Source organism: Vulpes vulpes, unplaced genomic scaffold (assembly GCF_048418805.1).
Source record: "Vulpes vulpes isolate BD-2025 unplaced genomic scaffold, VulVul3 u000000648, whole genome shotgun sequence".
Taxonomy (NCBI): domain Eukaryota; kingdom Metazoa; phylum Chordata; class Mammalia; order Carnivora; family Canidae; genus Vulpes; species Vulpes vulpes.
In genome coordinates, this window is record NW_027325769.1 from 509,107 (window position 1) to 534,771 (window position 25,665).

General features: G+C 40.1%; 1 protein-coding gene across 2 annotated transcripts in view; it reads right to left on the reverse strand.

The window, feature by feature from the left end:
- Positions 1-986: 986 nt before the first annotated feature.
- Positions 987-25,665, reverse strand: part of LOC140597280 (probable global transcription activator SNF2L2) — a 96,030-nt gene continuing 71,351 nt past the window's right edge. For both annotated transcript variants that reach the window (XM_072745317.1, XM_072745316.1), the window contains 5 exons: positions 22,148-22,253; positions 21,539-21,640; positions 18,182-18,314; positions 3,013-3,155; positions 987-1,939 (listed from right to left, as the gene is read on the reverse strand). In XM_072745317.1, the coding sequence (XP_072601418.1) occupies positions 1,904-1,939; positions 3,013-3,155; positions 18,182-18,314; positions 21,539-21,640; positions 22,148-22,253 (520 nt within the window). In that variant the 3' untranslated portion in view covers positions 987-1,903. The remainder of the gene's footprint in view (positions 1,940-3,012; positions 3,156-18,181; positions 18,315-21,538; positions 21,641-22,147; positions 22,254-25,665) is intronic.

Consider the following 25,665-nt stretch of genomic DNA (forward strand, 5'->3'; position numbering starts at 1 on the left):
CTCCAATCCTGTTGTGCTCTGCAAACTCTACAAGGAGTGAAAGAAACTCAGCACACTCTGTGATGCTCAGACTAACTGGAAATTCAGACAAAAGAATGGACACTTAGAGGGACAAAGGAGTTTCTCAGGAGGATGCATCTTGTGTGGGTCAGATTTCCTTCAAGATTCCAAGTAGGATGCCTTGATGATCCTTCATGTTAGGAAAGCAAGAGTAGTGGCATTCTCCTTGGGCGATTCTAAGGAAGGTAGTTGTCATCAACCTCCTCGAGAGCAGAGAAAACACTTCTGTCTTGGTCCCTGCAGTAATGAGTTCTTTAAGAAAGAAGGGGCTAGCCTTCTTTGAAAATTTTTAAAAACAAATAAGTGCACGACAGTTTTGGGACAGTTGGGGAAACATGACTATGATTCCACAGGAGATACTAGGAAATTATTAAGTTCCCTTTAGTATGAAAGGATTGGGGGAGGCAGGAGATGGCTTTAATCGTAGTTTTGTGCTCAAGTATTGAGGGGTAAAGTGTCATGATGGCTGTGACTTAGTTTCAAAATAGTTTAATGGAGAGTGGGACAAAATATTAACCATTGTTGCATCTTGGTAGAGTATATGGGTGCATGGAACCTGTTTTTCACTTGAGCACTTGTGAAATATTTCAAAATTAAACTAATACAGATTTATTACATCCATATTATAATACACTATAAATCTGTATTGCCATATAGCTTATTGGGCTAGTAAACAATTTAAAGCACTGGAAAAGATTGAGCAGGGACTTAGTGTGGTTTGGCCCATGGCAACATGCCTCCTATTGCTTGAGATTAGCCTCTTCTCTTTGCGATAAACCTGGCTCATTCCAAGAGACTGGCCCTCTTGATCCTTTTTTTCTTTTTCCCCCTACAAGTGTTCTGTAGCCAGAGACTGCCCAGCCCTCTGCAGGAGACTCAGGCACCAGGGTTTCAATCCCTTAGAACTCAAAAAACAAGAGGCAGTGTTTGTTGAGCTAAATTATCTCTTTATTAGGAAAGCACCAACACCACATTCTTGGAAATTACTGGAATTTTATTTGCCTCAGGCTTATGACTTGCAACCAAAGACATTGTGCAAAGAAAGCAAAGATTAAGTACACTTTAGGGAGAAGGAGACGATACACATTGGTAACATAGGAGATCAGGTTGACAAAAGAAGCCATCCAATACACTATATAGATTGCAATATTCAATAGCGTTTTCAACAAAACTTTTTTTTTGTTTAAATCAAGAGCAAAAAAAATTAAGCAATGTTTACAGTAGACATAAATCTTATACAGTTCAAAAAGCATTTTTTTCAGATCATAGAGCATAAAATGGAAAAATGTCTATGCAGGTGAAGTCTAACTACTGTACATTTATCACCTATTAAAGTTGCTTATATGTACCACAGTGTAAAAAAAAAAAAAATACCGAACAAATTAAAACCTTGAAAATTGCCTGATGAAAAATAAAATAACCAGTGGCTTTTAATGGCTTCTCCTGGTTATCAGTGCTACAAAAAGACAAAAAAATCTTCTCATCTGAACAGGTGGTAAAACCAGGCACAATCAAACCGTTACCAAATTAGACCCACCCATAGAAATATACTATCCACCCACATATTTTCCATCAAAAGCTTTGTCTGTTTTTAATCTTTGAATCTTTGAGGCCCATTTGGTCACAATATGTTACAAATATTTGTGTGTGTGTCTGTGTGTGTTGTGTGTTTTTACACCATGATATCATATGTTTGTCTGGCACTATCCTAAAGCTAGTTTATAGATGATGATGATACAGAAATAACCCAGTGCCCATAGGACAAGTGAACTCACTGGGTAGAAATGAGAGAGGGGAGGAAGGAGTTCAGTTCTACCGAGGGGGCGGGGAAGGTCCATACTGATCACTCATCATCAGTCCCACTTGCTTCTGACTGTTCCTAAAAATAAAAATATGATAAAAATGAAATAACACATAAGAAAAAGATATAGTAGACCCTCCAGAGGCAGAGTAGAAAAGAAATGACATTTTGGAAAGAGTTCACCCGTTCCTCATTCTGTGGTAGGAGCTCCTGCTGGGGAATTCCAGAGCACAACCTGCCATCTGTACCACTGTCTTGCTCTCTTTCTCTTTGGCATGAAAAGTTTCAAGGCTAATAACTCTTATTTTTAGCACGATGGGCTTAGAAAATCCACCAGAAAAAAAAAAAAAAAAGAAAATCCACCAGAGATAAAAAGGACCATGCATTTGCTGCCTACTTCATGGGTAAGTTTCTTAAAGAAAACACAGCATTGTTAAGTATATTTGAAAAAGTCTGGGCCAAGGGTGAAGGCTGGGTGGGGTGGCTTAAGAATTCTCACATGTTTTTCATCAGACTCAAAGGGCAGTGCATTTCCTGCAGGAAAACCAAATTAGCCTGCAGACTAAATCCAGAGGTGGGGGGAAAAAGGTAGGGGGGTTGGTGATACAGAACCTGAGGTCTCCTGGAAAATAAGTACCATGGAAGGCACTTCCCAAGGCAAAGTAGCAAAAGTCTCCGCCAGCGCTGCCATGTGTCGCCTGCATCTGGGGCCAGTGCACTAGATCCAGTTACACTGTTTGCTTCTGTGACCTACAGAGTCTAGGCACTGGTTTCTGAGCTAGGCTGCAAGGGACAGAGCTCTCTGAGGAGGCTCATGCAAGCATTAATGATGACACCAGCGGGCAAGGTGAGTCTTTCAGGGCTTGGTTCTATACCTGCTCCTGAATTTTTCAAATATTAAAAAACCCAGCCAGAGAGAAGACTGTATTCCTAAGTGGCAGGAAGATAAGAAAGCTCACATGAGGAGTTAAACAGGCACTAACCCAAAGCCCGAAAATCCTTTGTTATAGATCATGAAGCTCAGTTCACAACCCTCAGTAATGAAATCTCCCTACGTCTTTACATTTCCATTTCTGGATAATAAAGCAGTTACATGAGAGGAAAGGAGTGGAGAGGGCTTCTGGGCTTCAGCCAAAGCCAGTTCCACTTACATTTTCATCCTGCTCCTCATCACTGTCGAAATCGCTCACTACAGGCTTGGCTTTTCCCCGATTCGGCCTTTTCTTGCCTTTGCCTTTGTCCCGGCCTTTCTCGTCTTTCTTATTGAGCTTGATTTTCACCTTAACGGATTTTGCTAGAACAAAAACAAAACAGTAGTGAGGAATCGCAGGGAAGTTCTTTGACTTCCCTGTAGTAAGAATATCATCATGCTGCAGAGGACAAACTAAAGGTCCCAGAGCACCCAAAAGGTTCTCGGCTTATGTCTGTTGTCCATCGTCCTGGTAGCACCCTCTTCATCCTCCTAACCAAGATGTGTTGGTGAGTAGAATTACACTGTTACCCAAAACAGGCAACACTAGGGGATGAGATCCCCTGGAAGGCAGTGGGCGGGGTCCTTTTGCAGCTTCCTAATGATCAGACAGGGATCTTCCTCAGCAGGATAAGCAGAGCTGCCTTTCCTACTTGGGGAGGATTGAGGTTGTTTGACAGAATTGTACTTTTTCCTTACAAAGTTAAGTATAAATCTTTTTTTTTTTAAGGCCAATGTTACTGTGTAAGTAGTTGACTTAAAAGGAAAATTCAAAGTTGAATAATAGCACAGAAAAGTACAAAATGGAAAGTTAAATGATTATTAACACTTTCTTTCCCCATCTCTAGGATCTCCTTATTCTTCCTGGTGATTATTTCTAGAAAAAAAAAACCCAATTTATAGTTTATAAATCATACGGCGAGACAATTTAGAGAATTCAAGCACATGCACCCATATATCCACTTGCTTTATGCATGCCCAAATTTGAGGCCTCGCCTTTATTCTCACATAATGTGGGACATTTCTATCCATTGATGTATACCTGCCTCATTCTTTCCAACGCCTGAAAATGTTCTACCTTAAGTGTCTGCTATAAATGATTTAAGCAGTCCTGTAGTGATGGGTGAAGTTCCCAGTTTTTGTTTTATTTGCCAGTGTAAAGCAAAGTGGCTGTAAACCTCTTTGTTGACAGATCTAGCAGAATTTGGGGGAGGTATGGTGAATATATCCATATGGGAAACTTCTAAGTGTCCTGTTAAATTAACCTTCAGGATGACAGCACTCCTATTCACCTGTACAGGGCTATTCTAAGGATCGGAATAAAGAAAAACTCGTGGAGAGTTCAACACGCAATGCCACAGAGGTAAGTGTTGTAGCCCAACATACAGGGAACATCTGTTCCACGGCACTGTTCTGGGATGGGTATCTATAGAAAACTTGATGAACTCACTGAAGGTGTGGGACTCTCTCAAGACACCTAGAAAGAGATACTACTATCCTGGAGGGAATTAGAGCTCCAGAGGGAAACTTAGGAGAGATTTTCACACTTCTTTTGTGGAGGAACCCATCACTACATTTACAAAAATTGACAACACAGTTGAGATCTGAGCTGTTCTGAAGGGTAGCACCAGCATAGGCCCTCTGCCCATCCCGAGTCTGCACAGTGGTTCTCTCCTAGTCAAGGCTTCCAACCCTTGTACCCAAATGTCTGCTCAAAATGGACTATAAGGTGTAGGGGTTGGTGGTTGGCGTGGTGTAGGAAAAGAAGAAAAGATAGGAGATGAAAAGGTTGGCCAAGTAATAGAAATGCATAAAGATATAAAGGCCTCAAAAAAATGTCTGTGAAAAGAAAGAGTGAAATCTCTATCTATACAGGTGGAGGCCTTCCTGACATTTGCAGTGCAGAAAAATCCCTGCGAAGTGTAAAAGGGCACAAGACAGAAAACTTAAGAAAATGTCTTTTCAAGTACATAATTTAAGTACATCCTGGTGTGTGGGATACTCTAAAACTATCAGGCTCAGGTGTTGGTGGACACGAACCTCCAGGAAACCCACTTGACAGGCTGCCCGGCAGAACCAGGCTGAAAGCCTGGACCAGCAGCTGAGCACTATAAATAGCATCCTCCACCTTTAGGATATTGCCTTTATGGACTCACGAAAACTACTAATTATCAAGGGTGGCACGCAGAATAACAGTCCTAATCCCAAAATGTGACATTACATGGCAAGAGCAGCTGACCTTGAGAAGCAGAGACATCCTGGATGAACCAGGTGAGCTCCGAAGTCCTTCAGAAAGGACTGGTTCATGAAGGCAATGAAGGGACATTCTAAACTCACCTCCCAAGAACATACCCAATCCACAGGAAACAAAGCCCCCCATATGAGCTGAGTGACCCCTATACAGCAGGTAACTAAGGAAAACACATCAAAAAGGCTGGAGAGGCTGAGCTACACTCACCCTAAACCCCACCCCTGGGGTGGGTGACCCAAAATCAGGAGGGAACTCCAAACTTGGAGACTCTCCCAGAGGAGTTAAAAGCTTGAACCCCACATTGGGCACACCAACCTTTAAGACCTGCACCTGAAGGAGGAGTCCCTAAAACATCTAACTTTGAAAACCAGTGGGTCTTGCATGTAAGAAAATGTCCCGAGGCTCTAATGAGCTGAGAGGTGGGTCTCCTGCCTGAGGACCCAGGCAATGACTGAGCCCCACTCAGACTTTAGGTGAAAGAGGCTTCTTGGTTTTGTTAAAAGGGGCAGGCACCTAATTTGATGCCCACTTCAAGGTCTGCTGGGGAGCCCTCTCATGATGGAGACTTCTTTGCACTTTCCCTTATCTCACACTGGCGTAACAGTTTACATCTTGGACAGGAGCTTGTGTACTCCTCTGGTACCCCAGGTTTAGCATTTAGGACCCCCTCAGGGCATAGCCAAAGACAAGAGTCCAATTATCGCAGTCTTTTGGGGCAAGAGGCACAGATGTGGTGTGTGGGGGAAGTTTGTAATGAAACCCACATCTATCTAAGGACAAACAGTAATCCTTGCACAGGATCTTACAGGGTGGGCATGATCCTTGAGCTCCTCTTCTGCCACACTCTGGCAAGCCAGTATCTCTCAAAAGGCTGGCTAGAGGACGGCCAGCCAGGGGACATCTCGAGGTCACCTGGCTCTGGTGGCCAGCTGGCTCATGCTGGGGATCCAGCAGCACTGTGTATGATCACCTACTTGACAAGTTGCTGCCCGAGGGTCTGGCATCTAAGCTCACAGAGATCCTCCCCTTTGAGAGGATGACTGGTCTTTGGCACAACCTTAACATGGTTGCCACTAAAAATAAGAGGCTGCTAACAAAGAACAAGGATAGGGCTAAGGAAGTTACATCTCTATCAAGAGTGAGAAAAATGGTGGTTTAACTCATGCATTGAAACCAACACAGAGTCAAGGAAAATGAAGAGACACAGGAATGTGTTAAAAACAAAAGAGGAAGATAAAAACTTAGGTGTACCCCTGCCCTTACCTCCATTTTTTAAAAAAAGATTTTATTTATTCATGAGAGACACAGAGAGAGGCAGAGATAGAGGGAGAAGCAGGCTCCCTGTGGGGAGCCTGATGAGGGACTCAATCCCAGGATCTTGGGATCACGACCTGAGCCAAAGGCAGATGCTCAACCACTGAGCCACCCAGGTGCCCCCCACCCCTTACTTCTATTTTCTTAGGGACTGTTTCAGATGAGGAGTTGAAAATAATGGCCACAAAAGTGCTCACTGGACAGGGAACACAGTGAGAACTTCCACAAAGAGGCAGAGAATACAAATGAGTACCCAGTAAAAGCGGAAGAGGTGAAGAATGCAAGGACTGAACTGAAAGCTCCAGAGGGGATTCCACAGAAGCCCGAAGGAAACTGGGCCTGGATGGAGGGCCTTGAAAAGTACTAAGAAAATCCCCTAAGAGTAGCAGCAGATTTTTCGGCAGAAACTTTCTATGCCGGAAAGTAGCAGCTGCTACAGGCACAGTAAAAGTGCTCAAAGAAAAAAATAAAAAAGGCCAACTAGGAATATTCTACCTGGCAAGTTTATCATTCAGAGTTGGAGAGAGAAAGAGGTTTTCCAGATAAGCAACAGCTAAAGTTCATCAACACCAAACAAGCCTTATAAGAAGAGTGATGACTTTTTCAGCTAAAAATGAAGGGTGCAAATTAGTAGCAAATTGTATGGAAAAAATAAATCTCACTGTAAATATATAGTAAAGGTAGTGAACTGATCACTTGTAAAATTAGTATGAAGGTTAAAAGACAAAAGTCATAGTAAAACAAGGAGGGGGTGCCTCAGTCAGTTAAGCTTCTGCCTTCAGCTCAGGTCATGATCCCAGGGTCCTGGGACTGAGCCCCACAACGGGCTAACTGCTGAGGGAGGAGCCTGCTTTTCCCTCTCCCTTGGCCCCTCCCTCTACTGGTGCTCTCTCTCTCTCAAATCTTAAAAAAAAAAATAAAGAAACCTAAAAAGGTAGAGAGGGGAGAGTAAAGATGTTGAGCTTTAGAATATGTTAAAATTTAAGTTGTTATCAAGTTAAAATACACTATGCTATAAAAGTCTCCTGGCAACACAAAGCGAAGACCTACAGTAAATACACAAAAGATCAAAAGAACTAAGGATACCACTAAACTGAGTCATGAAACCATGGATGTGAAGGAATGCAAAAGAAAGGTTCAGAGAAGAACCATAAACATTCCAGAAAACAACTAAATGGCAATAAGAACATAGCTATCAATAATATAAGTGAACTAAAGAGGCCAAAAGACAGGTTGACTGAATGGATTAAAAAAAAACGAAAAAACAAAAAACAAGACCCAGTTCTTGGCTGCCTGTAAGAAACTTCCTCCAGGCCTACAGACACACAGACTTAGAGGGAAGGGATGGAAAAAAAAAAACCAAAAAAAAAAACCCCCCAAAAAAAAAACCAAAAAAAAAAACTCCATGCCAATGAAAACCTAGAGCAACAATAATTAGACTAAGGGAAGTCTTTAAAAGGAAAAAAGAAAGGCATTGCATGATGATGAAAAGGTCAATCCAAGAAGATATAACATTCATAAATATTTATGCACTGAATATAGGAACACCTAAATACATGAAACAAATATTAAAGACTATAAAGGAAGAAAAGGACAGTAAAAGCCCCCCACCTTTCATGTGTATTATTACTTTGCTTACACATCAGTTGATGGCCTTAAATGACACATGAAATCACATGAAGTTAAACATATGTATAGAGAACATTCCCTCCAAACACTGGAGAAGATATTCTTTTCAGGGCCGCAGACACCATTGTCCAGGACTGATAACATGTTGGGTCACAGAACAGTTCTCAATATATCTAAGAAGAATGAAATCATGGAAAGTCCTTTTTTTTTTTTTTTTTTTTTTTTTTAACTACAACAGTATGAAACTAGAAATCACAAGAAGGAAACAGGATAAAAGATCCACAAAGATATGGCTACTAAACATTCTCAACAACCACTGAGTCAACAAAGAAATCAAAAAGGAAATTTAAAAAATCTCTTGCACAACTGAAAACGGAAATACAAGGTTTCAAAATCTGTGCATGCAACACAAGCAGTTCTCAGACGGAAGTTCATGGCAATACAAGCACACCTCAAGAAACAAGGGAAAGCCCAAAGTTAGTCAAAGAAGATAAATCAGAGAGGAAAGAAGTGAAATTGAGACTAAAAAAATAGAATACATCAATGTAACTAAACATCGTTTGAAATGATATAAAAAATTGATAAACCTCTAGCCAGACTCATTATGAGAAAAAGGCTTAAATAAAATCAGAAATGCAAAGGCACATAAGCAACTGCTATAAACAGTTATATGCCAATGAGTTGGAAAACAGAAAAAAAAAATCAATTCCCAGAAACTTATCTTCTAAGCCTCAATTATGAAGAAATAGAAAATCTGAATAGAGCAAATCCAAGTAATAAAACTGAATCTGTTTCATGGGTTTTTAAATTACTAAGTCCAGGACCAGAAAGCTTTATAGGTGACTTCTAGCAACCACTTAAAGAACAGTTATAACCTATCCTTCTCAATTATTCCAAAACTTAAAGAAGGAATTCTTTCAAATTCATTGTACAAGGCCAGCATTACCCTGATACCACACAAAGACACTACAAGAAAAGAAAACACAGGCTAATATACATGAAGGACACAGATACAAAGATTCTCTATATTAGCAAATTGTTAATATCTCTCAATATTAGCAAATTGAATCCAACAATGCATTAAAAGATCACATACCAGTCAAGTGAGATTTATTTCAGGGATGCAGGATGGTTCAAATCCACAAAAGAATATAATATACTACATTAACAAAACAAAGTATAAAAATTCTATCTCAATAGATGCCAAAAACACATCTGATAAAATGCAACAGTCATTTAGGATAAAGATTCTTAACAAAGTAGTATACAGGGAACATACCTCAACATAATGAAGACCATATACAAAAACCCCACAGCTAATAACCTATTCAAATGGTGAAAAACAGATCTCTTTCTCTAAGAACAGGAATAAGCCAAGGATGCCTATTCTTGCTACTTTTATTCAACATGGTATTGGAAGTCCTAACCAGAGCAGTTATTGAAGATGAAGAAATAAAATGCATCCACATTGGAAAGGAAAAAGTGAAAGTGTCACTATTTACAGAGGACATGACTCTATATATAGAAATGCCTCAATATGCCACCAAAACACTATTTAGAATGAATAAATGATTTGGCAAAGTAGTTACAATACAAACATCAACATACGGAAATCATTTATGTTTCCATACACTGCTAATGAGCTATCAGAGAAATTTAGGAAACAATCCTACTTAGGATTACATCAAAAAAAGAAAATACCTATGGATGAATTTAACCAAAGAGATGAAAGAAATTGAAGATAACAATGAATGATATTCCATGCTCATGGGTCAGAAAAAAACAGTATTATTAAAATGTCCATACTATCCACAGTAATCTAAACATTCAATACAATCTCCATGAAAGTATCAATGGCACTTTTTATAGAACTGGAACAAATAAATCCTAAGATTTGTATAGAACCACAAAGGATGTCATATAGCCAAAGCAGTCTTAAGAACAAAGGCAGAGGTATCAAGATCCCTGATTTCAAACTATAATAATGAAAACATCATAGTACTGGCACAAAAAGACACATAGATCAATAGAATAGAACAGAGAGCTCAGAAATAAACCCATATTTATATGGTCAATCTATGACAAGGACAAGACTCTATAATGGGAAAAAGACAATGTCTTCAATAAATGGTGACAGGAAAACTGGTCAGGTGCCTGTTCCCGAGTCACACAGCTCATAAGTGGAGAAGCTGGGATTTGAGCCCAGTGCTGAAATCCCTCTGCAAGGAAGCTGTGGGCATTGCCTTCATTTGGGCAGTGGCCTCTAGGGACCTCAGTCTTCCTGTTCTGCCACCTGAAGATCCTCCAGCCTTATCATCCCAGGGTGGGCGTGTATAATCTCCATCATCGAAGCCCTGTTCCAGTGTCTCAGAGTCTCTACTAGGAGGACCCCAAAACCTGAGTCCACTCTGACCACAAAGCACGGATAACCTTTTTTTTTTTTTTTTTTTGCTACATGCAAATAGGTGCTGAGTCCACTCTGACCACAAAGCACGGATAACCTTTTTTTTTTTTTTTTTGCTACATGCAAATAGGCAAATATTGCTACATGCAAAAAGGTGAAACTGGACCACTATCTTATACCAAAGACAAAATAAATTCAAAATGCAATAAAAGGTTAAATGTGAGACCTGAAACCATCAAACTCCTACAAGAAAACACACAGTAAGCTCTTCAACATCCGTTTTAATATTCTTGTTGGTGCTAGTTTCTTCAGGGAAGGGCAACAAAAGCTAAAATAAACCAAAGGGACTACATCAAACTAAAAAGCTTTTGTACAGTGAAGGAAACACCACCAACAAAATGAAAAGACAACCTACTGAATGTTAAAGATATTTGCAAATCATACATCCAATGAGGGATTCATATCCAAAATATATAAAGAATTTACAAAACTTAGTATCGAATGCAACACAGTTAAAAAATGGGCAGAGGACTTGAATGGTTATTTTCCCAAAGATGCCAGCCAACAGGCACATGAAAAGAGGCTCAACATCACTCATCGTCAGGGGAATATAAATCAAAACCACAATGAGATAGCGCTTCACACCTGTCAGATTGGCTATTATCAAAAAGAAGTGTAAAGTGTTGGTGAGGATGTGGAAGAAAAAGGAATCCTCATGCAGTGCTGGGGGGGATGTAAGTTTGTGCAGCCACTACAGAGAACGGAGATGCCTTAAAAAATTAAAAATAGTATTACCACATGATCCAGCAATTCCACTTCTGGGTATTTATCTGAAAAAGGAAAACATGAATTCAAAGAGAGATGTAGCCCTATGTTCATTTCCGTATCATTTGCAACAGGCAAGATATGGAAGAATACCTAAGTATCCATCAACAGATACTGGATAAATAAGATGTGACATATGGGTACACCATAAAAGTCCTCAGCCATAAAAAAGTGAAATCCTGCCATTTACTACAACTTGGATAGATCAAGAGGCTATTATGCTAAGTGAAATAAGTCAGGCAGAGAAAGACAAATACCATGTAATTTCACTTGCATATAGAATCTAAAAAATAAAATGAATAAAACAGACTACACATACAGGAAGAAAATGGTTACCAGGTTGAGGAGGAGTTGTGAAGGATATTAAGAGGTACAAACTTCCATTTATAAATAAAGTCTTGGAGATATAATGGACAGCATAGGGAATAGAGCCAATAATAAGGTAATAACTTTTTATGGATTCAGAGGATAACTAGACTTACTGTGGGGACCAGTTTGTAATATATAAAAATATCAAGTCACTATGATGTACACCTGAAACTAAGAGGATATCGTATGTCAATGATACTTCAATAAAAAGATCCACCACTCTGCTGCCTACAAAAGAATTCAGATCTAAAGAAACACAGACAAAAATCAAGGGATGGAAAAAGATATTCCATGCAAATCAAAGCCAAAGCACAGCTGGGGAAGCTATAGTTATATCAGACAAAATAAACCTTTAAAGACAATTCCAATAAGAAAAAGATCATTACATAATGATGAATGGGTCAATCCACCAAGGGGATATAGCATTTGTGAATGTTTATGCACCCATCATAGGCACACCCAAAAACATAAAGCAAATATTAACAGACCTAAAGAAAGATATAGATAGCAATACAATAATAGCACATGACTTTAGGACTCCAATTACATCAATGGAGAGATCAACCATACAGAAAAGAAATGAGGAAACATCGGTCCTAAGTGACATGTTGGATCAGAGGGATTTCAAAGACACCTACAGAACATTTCATCCAAAAGCAATAGAATACACATTCTTCTTAATCTCCAGGATAAGTCATACATATGTAAGGCCACAAAGCAAATCTTAAGATGACTTTAATATAAAGCACCTTTTACTGATCAAATGCTATGAAAATAGATATCAATTATGAGAAGAAAACTAGAAAATTCACACACGTGGAGATTAAACAATGTTACTGAGCAACCAAGGATAACAACAAAAATCAAAGAAGAAATAAAATACCTTAAGACAAATGAAAATGAAAACACAGTAAACCAAAACTTAGACAGCAAAAGCACTTCTAAGAAAGAAGAAAAACCTCAAACAACCTACCTTTATATCTCAAGCAACTAGAACAAGAATAAAACAAGTCCAAAGCTTAGTGGAAAGGAGGAGATAATTTAGATCAGAGCAGAACTAAATGGAGAGTAAAAAGATAATAGAAAAGATCAATGAAACTAAAAAGCTGTTTCTTTGAAAACAAGCAAAATTGACGAATTTTTAGCTATGCTCACCAAGAAAAAAAGGTCTCAATCAAAAAATGAAAGAGAAGTTACAACTGCTACTACTGAAATACAGAGGATCTTAAGTGACTACTATGAACAATTATTCATATGCCAACAAATCTGACAGCTTAGAAGAAATAAATTCCTAGGAATACACAACCTACCAAGACTGAATCGTAAAAAGATAGAAAATATAAACAGATCAATTACTGTGTAAAGAGATCAAATTAGTAATCAAACACTTCCAATTGACAGAAGTCTGGGACCAGACAGCTTCACTGGTGAATTCTACTAAACATTGAAAAAAAAAAATGAATACCAATTCTCTCAAAGTCAAAGAAGAGGAAGAAATACTTCCAAACTCATTTTCCAAGGCCAGCATTATGCTGGTACCAAAACCACACAAGGATGCTACAGGGAAAGAATATTACAGGCCAGTATCCCTGATGAGTACAGGTGGAAAACTTGTCAACAAAATATTAGCAATACAAATTGAACAATACTTTCAAAGGATCATATACCACAATCAAGAGCAATTTAAATCTAAGGTGCCTGGCTGGCTCAGTTGATAGAGCACACAACTCTTGATCTCAGGATTGTAAATTTGAGCCCCATGTTGGGTATAAAGATTTATAAAGATTAGTTAAAAATAAAATCTTAGAAGAGATTTATTTCAGTGATGCAAGGATGGTTCAAATCCATAACTCAATCAATGTGATGCACCATATTAACAAAACAATGGATAAAAATCATGATATCTCAATAGATGTAGAAAAAGCATGAAAAAATTCAACAGCCATTTGTGAAAGAAACTCTCAACAAAGTACATATACCTCAACATAGTAAAGGCCCTATATGACAAGCCCACAATGAATACTATACTTGATGGAGAAAAGCTGAATTCCTCTAAGATCAGGATCAAAAACAAGGATGTTCACTCTTTCCCACTTTTATTCAACACAGTATTGGAAGTCCTACCTGGAGAAGTTAGGCAAGAAGAAGAAAAAAAGTTGGAAAGGAAGAAGAAAAACAATCACTATTTGCAAATAATATTACACATAGAAAAACTCTAAGATTCCCCTAGAGTCTTCAAATTAAATGTTAGAGCTAATCGAAGAATTCAGTGGAAGGATACAAAATCAGAATGCCAAAATCTTTTGTATTTCTATACATTACTAACAAGCTATCAGAAAGAAATTAAGAAAACTATTCCATTTACAGATGCCTCACAAAGAATAAAATACCTAGGAATAAATTTAACCATGGAGGTTAAAGACCTATAAACTGAAAGCTATCAGACATTAATGAAACAAACTGAAGCATACACAAAGAAATGGCAAAAATATTAGTGCTAGCAACTGGAAGAAACATTGTTAACAAGTCCATATTACCCAAAGCAACTGGTAGATTCAATGCAGCCTATCAGGATTCCAATGGCCAATTTTTTTTTTTACAGAAATAGAACAATCCCCTAAAGCTGTATGAAACCACAAAAGATCCAGTGTAGCCAAAGCAATCCTGAGAAAAGAACAAAGCCAGAGGCACCACACTCATTGATTTCAAACTATATTACAAAGCTATAACAATCAAAACAGTATAGTGCTGGCATTAAAAACAGACACATACATCACTGGAACAGAACAGAGAGCCCAGAAATAAAGCACACTCAGTTAACAACAAAGGAGCCAAGAATGTATAATGGCAAAGGGACAGTCTCTTCAGTAAATGGCACTGGGAAAACAGGAAAAAAAATGAAATTGGATCACTATCTTACACCATACAAAAATTATATAACAAGAATTATTTCAACATGGATTAAAGACTTGAGCCTAAGACCTGAAACCATAAAAGTCCCGGAAGAAAATAAGCAGTAAGATCCTTGACACTGGTCTTGACTTTGTTTATGGTATCCAATCTGAAAAATCATTGCCAACAAAAGCAAAAATAAACAAGTGTGACTATATTAGGCGAAAAAGTTTCTGCACAGCAATGGAAACCATCCACAAAATTAAAATGCAACCTACCAAATGGGCGAAAAAAAAAAACCATATCATCTCTGTTACAGAGTTAATATTCAAAATCTGTAAAGATCTTCTGTAACTCAATAGCAAACCACCCTGATTCAAAAATGGGCCAAGAAATTGAACATTTTCCCAAAGATATACACAGATGGGCAACAAGTACATAAAAAGGTGCTCAACATGTCTCATCATCAGGAAAATGGGAGCTCACAACCACAATGAGGTACCCCCTCGCATCTGTTAAAATAGCTAGTATCAAAAAGACTATAATAAGTCAGATTATTATCTGAGTGAGGATATGGATTAAAGGGGACCGTCGTACACTGCTCATGGGGATGTGAATTTGTGCAGCCACCATGGAAGACCGTATAGAGGGTCCTCAAAAATTAAAAATAATCATAATCCAGCAATTCTATGTGTGGGTGTTTACATGAAGAAAATACTAAATCAAAAAGATGAACCCCCATGTTCATTGTGGCATTACTTATAGTGAAGATTTGAAACAACTAAGTGCCTACTGATGGGTAAATAAAAAAAAGTATGTGCGCGCACACGCGCATGTGTAGTGGAATCCTGTTCAGCCATAAAGAGGATGAAATCTTGCCATTTGTGGCAACAAGATGGGCCCAGAGGGGCTTAGATTAAGTGAAATGAGCAAGATAAATAACCGTATGATCTTGCTTAAATGTGAATTCTTAAGAATAAAACAAAACAAAACAAAAAATCCCTGAGGCTAGTTACCAGAGATGGGGATTGGAGGCTGAGTAAAGGGGGTCAAAAGGTACAACTTGTAGGTATAAAATAGTCCAGTGGTTTAAGGTAGAGCACGTTAACTGTAGTTAATAATACTGTATATGTGACAGTTGCTCACAAAGTACATCTTTTACATTCCCAGCAAAAGAAAACACTTCTAAGTATTTGTGGTGATGGATCTGAACCAGATTTACTGCGGTGAACGTTTTACAATATAGACAACTATTGAATCCTTAGATTGTACACCTGAAATTAACATATCTGTTATACACTCAGTTTTAAAAGGACGTAGAAGAAGAGAGGGTCGAAGGGAAACAGCGTGAGAAAGATGCCTGGGACCTGGGTTCTCGCCTTCAGCCTCCATCGAGGAGTGCAGGACACGGTCACCTTGATTTTGGTCCAGAGAGACCCATAGCACACTGTGCCCTACAGAACTGTGAGCTAATAAATGAATGTTGTGTTAAGCCACTATGTTTGTGGTGATTTGTTACGGCGACCACAGCAAGTTAACACACTGCATCTCAAGAGAGTAAAAGGGCAGCTCTCTGAAAACAGATTAGAGATGTGGCTCTGAAATCAGGAACTTTCTAGCTAAGGTCTGTTATGTAGACCAAAGACCTCACATGCTGGGATATCAGAACTGGGGAATAAACTGTGCAAAGTTGGGAAAGGTTAAATTAATAAAAGGCAGAATCATTGAGAAGAATGACACTGAGGACAGGTGTGGGTGTGGGGAGTGAGACACTCAAGCACACTGCTGACAAAGAAACTCCAGGCCATGGGGCAGTGTGCACACATCAGATGTTTGGAAAATGTCTGCAGTGATATATGGGTAAACATTTTCAGGACATTATTTAAGAGTGAGATTGATACATTGTGTTAGACTCCATTAATGAACGTTTATATTGCTATATGAAGGCACTCACTGCCATAGGAAAATGTTCATAATATAGAAAAATTAGGCTGCGAACCAGTTTGCTGGGCTTTTTATAAAGAAAATAGGGAGAGAAAAAAACTGGAAGGCAAATTCTCAAAATGTTACGTGTATACCACATCATGGAATTACACACTGTCCTTTGGTAAGAAAATACTTTCCAAGTCATCTGCATTGTGTCCTCAGGAACAAATCTAATAAATTTGAAGTCTACCTATAGTGTTTGACATAGCAGACCCTAAACCATTGAGATTTATTACTTGGGAAGGAGGTACAGGTGAGGACATAATTCGGTAAGAAAGTTGAGACTTGGGATCCCCGGGTATCTCAGCAGTTTAGCGCCTGCCTTCAGCCCAGGGTGTGATCCTGGAGACCCAGGATCGAGTCCCACATTGGGATCCCTGCATGGAGCCTGCTTCTCCCTCTGCCTCTGTCTCTCTCATGAATAAAATCTCTTAAAAAAAAAAAGTTGAGACTTTTGAGGACAGCCTTGATCTTGTCAATATAAGGGTTATCAACCAGAGCTGGGGTGAAGCTAAGACACAAGAGGTTATTTGTCTTGGGTGCAAAATTTCTGAACTGATACAGATGTGTTGTGCGCACACGTCCACACACACACACACACGGAAATATTATGCAGCCGTAAAAAGAATGATGTTTTGCCATTTGCAATGACATGGATGGAGCTAGAGTATTCTGCTAAATGAAATAATTCAGAGAAAGACAAATACCATGATTTCACTCATATTTGGGATTTAAGACACACACACAGACCGACCGAGCAAAGGAAAGGAGACAAACCAAGAAACAAACTCTTAACTATAAAGAACTGATGGTTACCAGAGGGGGATGGAGGGATGGGGACTTCTGTGATAGGGATTAAGGACAGCACCCATCTGCAGAACACTGAGGAGTGTAGAGTTGCTGAATCACTCTATTATTGTACACCTGAAACTAACAGAACACTGTATGGAACTATTCTGCCATTAAAATTAAAAGCTTAATTTAAAAAAATTTCTGAAGGCACCAAAACTCAGTAATCAAAGTAAAGACCCTAACACAGTGTTTGGAAAAACTCAAAATTAATGCAGCAAAAAAAAAATCCATAATGAATACCAAAATTTTAAATAAAGGTGGGATCATGATCCATGATGGATAAGATGGACCACGTTTCCAACTCTTTTTGACCATTATCATTTTCTAAGACAGGGATTTTCACAGTGTGGTCCTGGGCTCAGCAGCCTCAGGATTCCCTGGGAATGGGTTAGAAATGCTTGCAAGCCCCAACATGGGTTATAGAACCGACACTCTGGGGGTGGTGCCCAGGAATCAATGCTCATCAGTCCCTCCAGGTGACAAGGCCACTGTGTTACATAACATAGGTGGTATGAACAGCAATGTTGGTAGAAATTGTATTTTACACTGAGTTTTCAGAGACAACATTCAGTGAGTGAGTGCATGGCGGCTGGCCCTATGCTAAGCTCCATGCATGCATGGGGGTGTTTTTAGTACCTGGGTTTTATAGAGAAGGAAAGCAACCTTGAGCAGGGTTAAGCACACTGCCTGAGGTTGCCCAGTGAGGACACAGGAGACCAAGAAGTGGAATCCAGATCTGCTGGACTCCAGTTTTTCGTTAGCATCAGTAGGACCGTCTACGCAGGCAGCAAAGGGCAAAGAAGTGGAGGAGCACAGGCTTGGACTTACCTTCTGACTCAGACTCCTCCTCATCTTCCTCCTCCTCCTCTTCGTTGCTTTCGTCCTCACTCTCTTCCTCTTTGGCAATTTTCTGCCGAGCACTCTTAAACACAGACTGTAAGACGATCGAGTCTTCATAGATCTAGCGGGTCAGAGTGGCATTGGTTAAAAACTGAAAACCAAAGCCCCCTAGATTCTCATCCACAGTGTGCTCTTCTCTTCGAGGAACACACCTGCTTTGTTACACGTGAATCCTATTATCTTCCATCAGTAATAGCTTTTATGGCAGCAGAAAACCCAATAGGAAAACACTGAACTCAAATATAGACACACTTATTCTTAGGGGAAAAAGCCCATTTGCAGGTGAAATAGTGTGTGTGTGTGTGTGTGTGTAAGGGCACAGATACTTAGGGAAAGGTGAGCTTCCATAAAATAGCCTCTCATTTTGCCAACAAAAGGAGTATTTTAAAAAACTAAATTTGAATTGTTCTATCAGATACTGTGGTAAAGCAACCTTCTTTAAAATGCAAATCCCTGGGATCCCTGGGTGGCACAGCGGTTTGGCGCCTGCCTTTGGCCCAGGGCGTGATCCTGGAGACCCCGGATCGAATCCCACGCCGGGCTCCCGGTGCATGGAGCCTGCTTCTCCCTCTGCCTATGTCTCTGCCTCTCTCTCTCTCTGTATGACCATCATAAATAAATAAAAATTTTAAAAAAATAAAAAAAGTAAAACGCAAATCCCCTAACAAATGGAAGCTGTTCTTTATTATTAATCAGTATCAGCCATTACTATTCCAATCAATACTTCACTTTTAGTGTATGCACATACCTGAACACAGCTCTGTGCATTTGCTAAGATCTAAAGTTCAAAAGTGGTCCTGTTTCTCAAAACACTGAAAACAGAAGTACCATTTGATCCCGCTACCCCACCTCTGGGTATATGTCCAAAAGAACTGAGAGCAAGATCTTAAAGGGATAGCTGCACACCCATGTTTACAGCACATTATTTTCTTAATAGCCAAGAGTTGGGGCAGCCCGGGTGGCTCAGCGTTTTAGCGCCTGCCTCCGGCCTGGGGTGTGATCCTGGAGACCTGGGATCAAGTCCCACATCCGGTCCCTGCCTGAAGCCTGCTTCTCCCTCTGCCTGTGTCTCTGCCTCTCTCTCTCTCTCTCTCTCTCTCTCTCTCTCTCTGGGTCTCTCATGAATAAATAAATATTATCTTAAAAAAAATAGCCAAGAGTCAAAGCCGACCCAGTGTCCATGTCCATTAATTAATGGATGGATGGTTAAAAGGCAGTATATACGGAAAATGAATTTATATATATATATGTATACACACACACACATACTGACTGAGTCATGTATATGAAGCAACTAAAGTAGTCAAATTCATAGAAATACAAAATAGAACAGTGGTTCCCAAGGATGGGGGGAGCCGTCTGTGGGGAGGTGTTTCATGGGTATAGAGTTTCAGCTTTACCAGATGAAAGAGTTCTGGAAATCTGTTGCACAATCAAGACAACATACTTAGTACTACTGAACTGTACCCTTAAAAATGGTGACAATGATACATTTCAGGTGTTTCAACAAATACAAAACCATAGTAAACAATGGCTCTGGCTCTAGAACAGAATCCTTCATTGTAAAGAGGAGCCACACACTTGAAGGTGATGAGGCACCCTGGAGAGAGTACCAAAGGACTTAGTATAAGGGAACAGAGGATGGGGAGGGGCTCTGGGGTGGGGTTTCCGGGGGACAGAATTTGCCAAAAATCAGAATTCAGCTGCATATTCACAGGTGAGGAGGATTCCATCAGGGCTGAGAAAGGAGGGGGGGATTTTAGGGAAGGAAACCAAGTGAGAAGGAGGGGCACGCCTCTGGCATTGCACCAAGGTCCATTTCCTGGTGATGACCATGGACTGCATTATGCAAGATGTTGTGGTCTTGTGACCATATTAAGGGTACACATGCTCTCTCTGTCCTATTTCTTGCAACAGCATGTGTATCCAGGGATGCAGGTGTTCATGGGGCCCTTGTGATTGGACCACAAACTGTTTAGGTTGAGAAGCAGTGGGGAAGGTGGCTACAGCATGAGGGTAGAGATACAATTTTTGCAAAGGAGCCTATGGAGATGGAATTCGGTCTAGAACCCAATACCACATGGTGATGGTGGGTAGCAGACAGGCAGAAAAAAGTGGTAAGAGAGAGAGCAACTAGTATCCAGGAGGGAGTAAGAAGGAAGCCAGTCGAGAGGCCATGTGTGTGACTCTACTTCTTATGCAAGATAGGCTGTGGGTGGGCAGGGAGACTGCAGCACTGAAGGGGACTGGATGTATGGTACCATGCTGCCCCAGCAGAATATGAAGATCCCAAAAACCTATGCAGGGACTGCAAGTGGGCATTCACAGAACACATCCTTGCTGACTCTTACATACCCTGTGTCCTCGTGTTCATTCTTGCATTCTTTGAATAATGCCTTGAACACAGAAGACATGCTCTCAAGAACTAGTGTTTTGGTCACACACCACCATGAGTCTGGAAATGTACAGTCTTTTTAGAGAAAGCTTACGCAAGGAATCTGGTGTTCTCTCCATTTTAATGGCTAGAATTGACACGAAGGTGAAAAACAAGATCTGGAAAGAAACTCCAAGAACTTAACAGTGGCTTGACACTGTAATGCGTGGCAGACACACTGACCTCTCCTTTCTTTTTCAAGATACAAGAGCATTGGGCCAGAAATACAGACAAGAAAAAGGGGGCGCCTACAAAAGGAGAGTGGAACCAGGGTATAATTCAAGTAAGAGAATCCTCCCCCTAGTTATTCTAATCAACTGAGTGTCATTCATTTCTACACAGTAGTAGGCAAGGGCAGTTCTTTATTGCAGCTGGCTTGACAAGCATTTTCTGTAAGCAATCAGAGGCAGTGGTTTTTCTCTAGATGTATTTTTGTTTTGTTTTGTTTTAAATTACGGTAGTTTCACTTCCTGATGCAAGGTTATGGTCGGAGAAACGAAGGTGAGTATCATCAAATTCACAGTCTCTACAAAAGCAAAAACTGTACTTCTAGCCTTTTAAGCATTACACTAAGTGATTTCCTGGAATTCCTCCAATTAGAAGCCAAGCCTTGAAGGGAAACACCCAGTAGGAGCTAGCACAGCTATGGTACAAAGGGGCTGGCCTTAATTTGGAAGTGCCAAAGCCACAATTTACTTACATGCTAGCTAGCCACTGTAGGCTTTTATTTCTTATTTTTGATTCTGCCCAAGGGAGTAGCAATGATTCAAACCGTAGAAAACGAAATGTATCACTTAAAAGCACAGAAGCACCTATAAGGTTAAACATTTTTCAGACAACTCAAGACACACCTGGGATCCCTCCAAGTTGAACGTCTGAGCATTGTGACAGAGAAGCATGACATCTTTCTCCAGGTCACCCAGGCTCCGGTACTTGTGATTACGAATTCTTTCCTAATGCAAATTTTGGATAAAATAGAGGAAAGAAAAGGAGAGGGGAAAAAAATGCAAAAAATCATTATTTGGTTAAAAAAAAAAAAAGCCTAATTTTTCCCTTTGTCTTCACAGCCAACCGCCCTGCAGGGGATGCAGGTCTGCACAACTCCAGGGGGCGACATTCAGAGATACCACACTTGGGTGTCCCTTCTTGTAAGGGGGAAGGAGGAGCAGGAGATGGGAAACCAGAACAGCAAAAGGATGGGGGCGGGGGGGGGGGGGGAGAAGAGTTTGAAACTTCTTCAATAAAACGCAGTATCATACAATATGTGCTCTCGACCTAATAAGATACATATAAAGGCCCAAGGATATCTGAGTCATTCTAGTGACAAGCCCTAGATGGCATGTGTGTGGGGGAAGGGGGGTGTCCATAGGGGTCAGACAGGATGACACTGCCAAGTCCTGTCATCATTTCAATGAATTTATCCTTCTTTTTTTATAAAGCTTGTAAAACAAAATATCTACCTTTATTTTTTTGAAATCCACCGGCTTCCTAATTAATTCATAATATTCTGGTAATTCCTTCCTCGAAGGTAACTGAATGAAGACTTCACTGAGCTGCCGCCCTGAACTGTAGGGTGGGAGAAACAAACAAAAACATATCCAATCATACGCTACCAAAAAGAGATTTCAGAAAATGTCAAAAAAGCAAACTGTATCCCATGCTTATAGACACAGGGCCCTTTAAATCAAGAGAAATCCCACAACTGTCCTCGAGATTAATGCTCCTTGTGCTAACTCTGAAATCACATTAAAATGCCATTAGATCCCTCTTCTGTCACACATCGGATATGGGAAGTCCACTGTGAGCTCCTTTCCGAGTGAACCCATCTCTGCTTTTTTGATAGAAATATTTAAAATGTCCTATTCAACCAACAATTCCATTTTTAAGTGAATAATAATTGACTTGGTAAAAAAAAAAATACAATAGCTTTATTTCCACGCTCCTTTGTCTTCAAACTCCCTGTGTACTTAGGAAATGGTACGTTAGAATGTACTCTGGAAACTCAAATGAAAAGCTTTTGTGTGTCCTTCTTTTCTGTCTTATTCCTTTGAGAGCATTTTACACACTGTGACCCAGGCATACCTTTATTATTATTTGCCAGAGGAACCCCTTCAGATTGCCTAACTGCACTCCTGTGCATATGGAGCCATTTGGGCAGAAAAGAACACATTTAGTAAGTATGGATGCCTTGTGTGTCCGGGATTAATGTGGTACCCTCCCTCAAATCCATGGTAGCTTTATTTGAAAGCAAATACTAATAGCAACAAATGCTTAGTGATTTATAACTCTGAAAAACAGTCTATAAAGCATTATAAGCTTTTAACATCACTTAGAATATTAGAAGCAGGCACAGTCAAAGGAACAAAGATCCAATTTAGTTCAAGATTCTAACATCAGACTTGGCCTATCCAGATCAATGGCAGCTTGTGAGGTATGGTGGAGTCATTTTTCACAAAAATCTTGCTTCCCTTACAATGCCGTCTCTACTTCCTTTGTGAAGGCAGGCATACCAAAAAATAAACATCAATCACGGCCATGTAAATTCTGGAAGGTGAGCCCAGGAGTGTGCAAGGATGCTAGAAGCTGTGGCTAAGAATGAGTGACAATATGCTGTTTTAATCCATAGTCCCAGCTGTATAATTAAAAAATATTCATAATGACAGTTATCATAAAAAAGGCATGCGCAGTAACTCAAATGGTTGCTTAGCAACCAGTGGGGAAAATGCTGAAGAGCATAGGGGCCTGCATAAATTAACCGAAAATCCTCTGTCAAAGGAATGGGCGAGTTTTTCTGTTAAGCTGGGTCTCTGCTTTATTTTTTTTTAAAGATACATATATGAGCTTCATGAATATGAAAATCAGGGGCACACACAAGAGGTTTAAGAACACAGCAGTTTACCAGGCAATTGGATTTTTAGGTTATCGTGGGAAGAACCAACAAGCGTCTCCCACCCCACAGCCACCCCTACCCGCCCTCCCCCCACCCCTGGCTGATAAATGTGTTTGTACCTCCATAAATCATACCACAAGGTATATGACAAAAACCAGTTTATTTACTATCACCTTCAACACAGGGCCACAACTTCTGGGTTCTTTTCCTACCATTCTGAGATTTATATACACAAACATTTTACCTGTTTGAAACAAGAGTATCTGAAAGGCATCAGTTATCCTATTTCTATCCTTGTCTTCTCAACAATCAAAAGGCAGACCCCTTTGTAAACTCAAGATTGAACACCTGACCCTCAATGACATCTTCATGCTGTCATTTTGTACATTGCCAACAGATGGTGTCATTTTTCTATTGATGGGTTACAAGGACATCTTTGTACACCCGTGATGGACAGACTCTTGCTTTCAACTGTAAGACTGGTGAAATAAGGAATCAGCTGTTTACACCAGGAATGTGATAAAGTGCTTTCGAACAGAGGCAAAATGGCCAAAACAACCTTGGTCTGATGTCTCTACCCTTAGTCAGGTTGTGAGGATTCTAGATCCTGTGATGAGACGCGTCCAGAATTGACCTGTGCTCATCGAGGAGACAGCCGAACATTCTCACTCAGAAAATAATACCAAATTTATTTTGTTGAGATGGTTTCAAAAGTTAGTGCTCATATGACTCAATATTCCCATCCTACTTCCTTTCTCCTGTCTCCCAAAGGACAGAGGACAGGAGCAACTGGAATACTTGGAAGCTACGGGAAAATACCTCTTGTGGATGTTGGTTCGATCATCATACAGACATCTCAGTCTGGCTTTCAAAGCCCTCCTCAGCTCATTCTCTGCAAACCCTGTCTGTACTCATGACCTGACTCTTCTGGTCAGGACAGCTTCTTTCCTGTGTGCCTGTGAAGACCACGGCCAATGCCTACTTAGTTACTAATTCCCAGTCTCCATACTTCCAGCCATACTTCAAGAACCCATCCTCCATAACAACGGGAAGAAATTCTTCCTCTCACACTAACCCTTCGTACTTCACTGCTCAGAACTTAATTCTTTTATATATGTGGGTTTTTTTCTTCTCTCTTTTCCAAAGAGGGTGGGAACATCTTAACATGTAGCTAAAAACCTTCCCCATCCCTGTCAGAGGCAGGGCCAGCTCAGGCAGGAATGTCAGGAAGGCATCCAGCTCTACATGACCTATAGGGCCAGCTCAGGCAGGAATGTCAGGAAGGCATCCAGCTTTACAAGACCTATAGAATGTAGTGAGTCTGGGGCACCCACGTGGCTCAGTTAGTTAAGGGTCAGGATCCTAGGGTCATGGGATCAATTCCGGAGTCCAGCTCCCTGCTCAGTGGGGAGTCTGCTTCTCCCTCTCCCCTCCACACACACCACAGTGTGTATGGACACTCTAAAAAAAAATAAATTAAAAAAAATCTTAAAGAAAGAATGCATCGAGGTAGGAGAACCACTTGCTGACAGATCACTACAAGAACTTCTTTCCTAAATTAAAGGTTAAAAAAAATAAATTAAAAAGGAAGTGAAACAGCCTGCCAGAGTTTTGAATTCTTGGCATTTCTCTCTCAAACTTAAGCTGAGCAAAGGCTTTTTCAATATACCTTTTCAAAAGCCTTTTTTTTTTTTTTTCAGTGCTGGAAAGTTTTTTTAAGTCCAGGACAATGGACTAATTGTATAATGGTTTGCCGAAGGTGTTCTGTTTCTGTTGAAATGCTTAACTTACCACCCCCCCTTCCCAGGTATTTTCCATTATGTCATTTTATACAATTTAAGGCCGAAGTATAAATTGTTGGCTGGAAGTGCACTGCTCTCCATGACAGAAGCGATACCCGCTCCCCTCCTCTGAAAAAGGAATGCACTGATGTTCCATGACTTCACCTCTATTTCGTATAGTGACCTATCACAGAAGAGCAACCATGACCCGGATAAGGAAGAACCTGGGTGGGAGGAGTATAACCTAAAATATAAAACAACAGTGTGTACCTCATGGAGTTTACAGGTGCTGGTGGGCAAGCTGCCC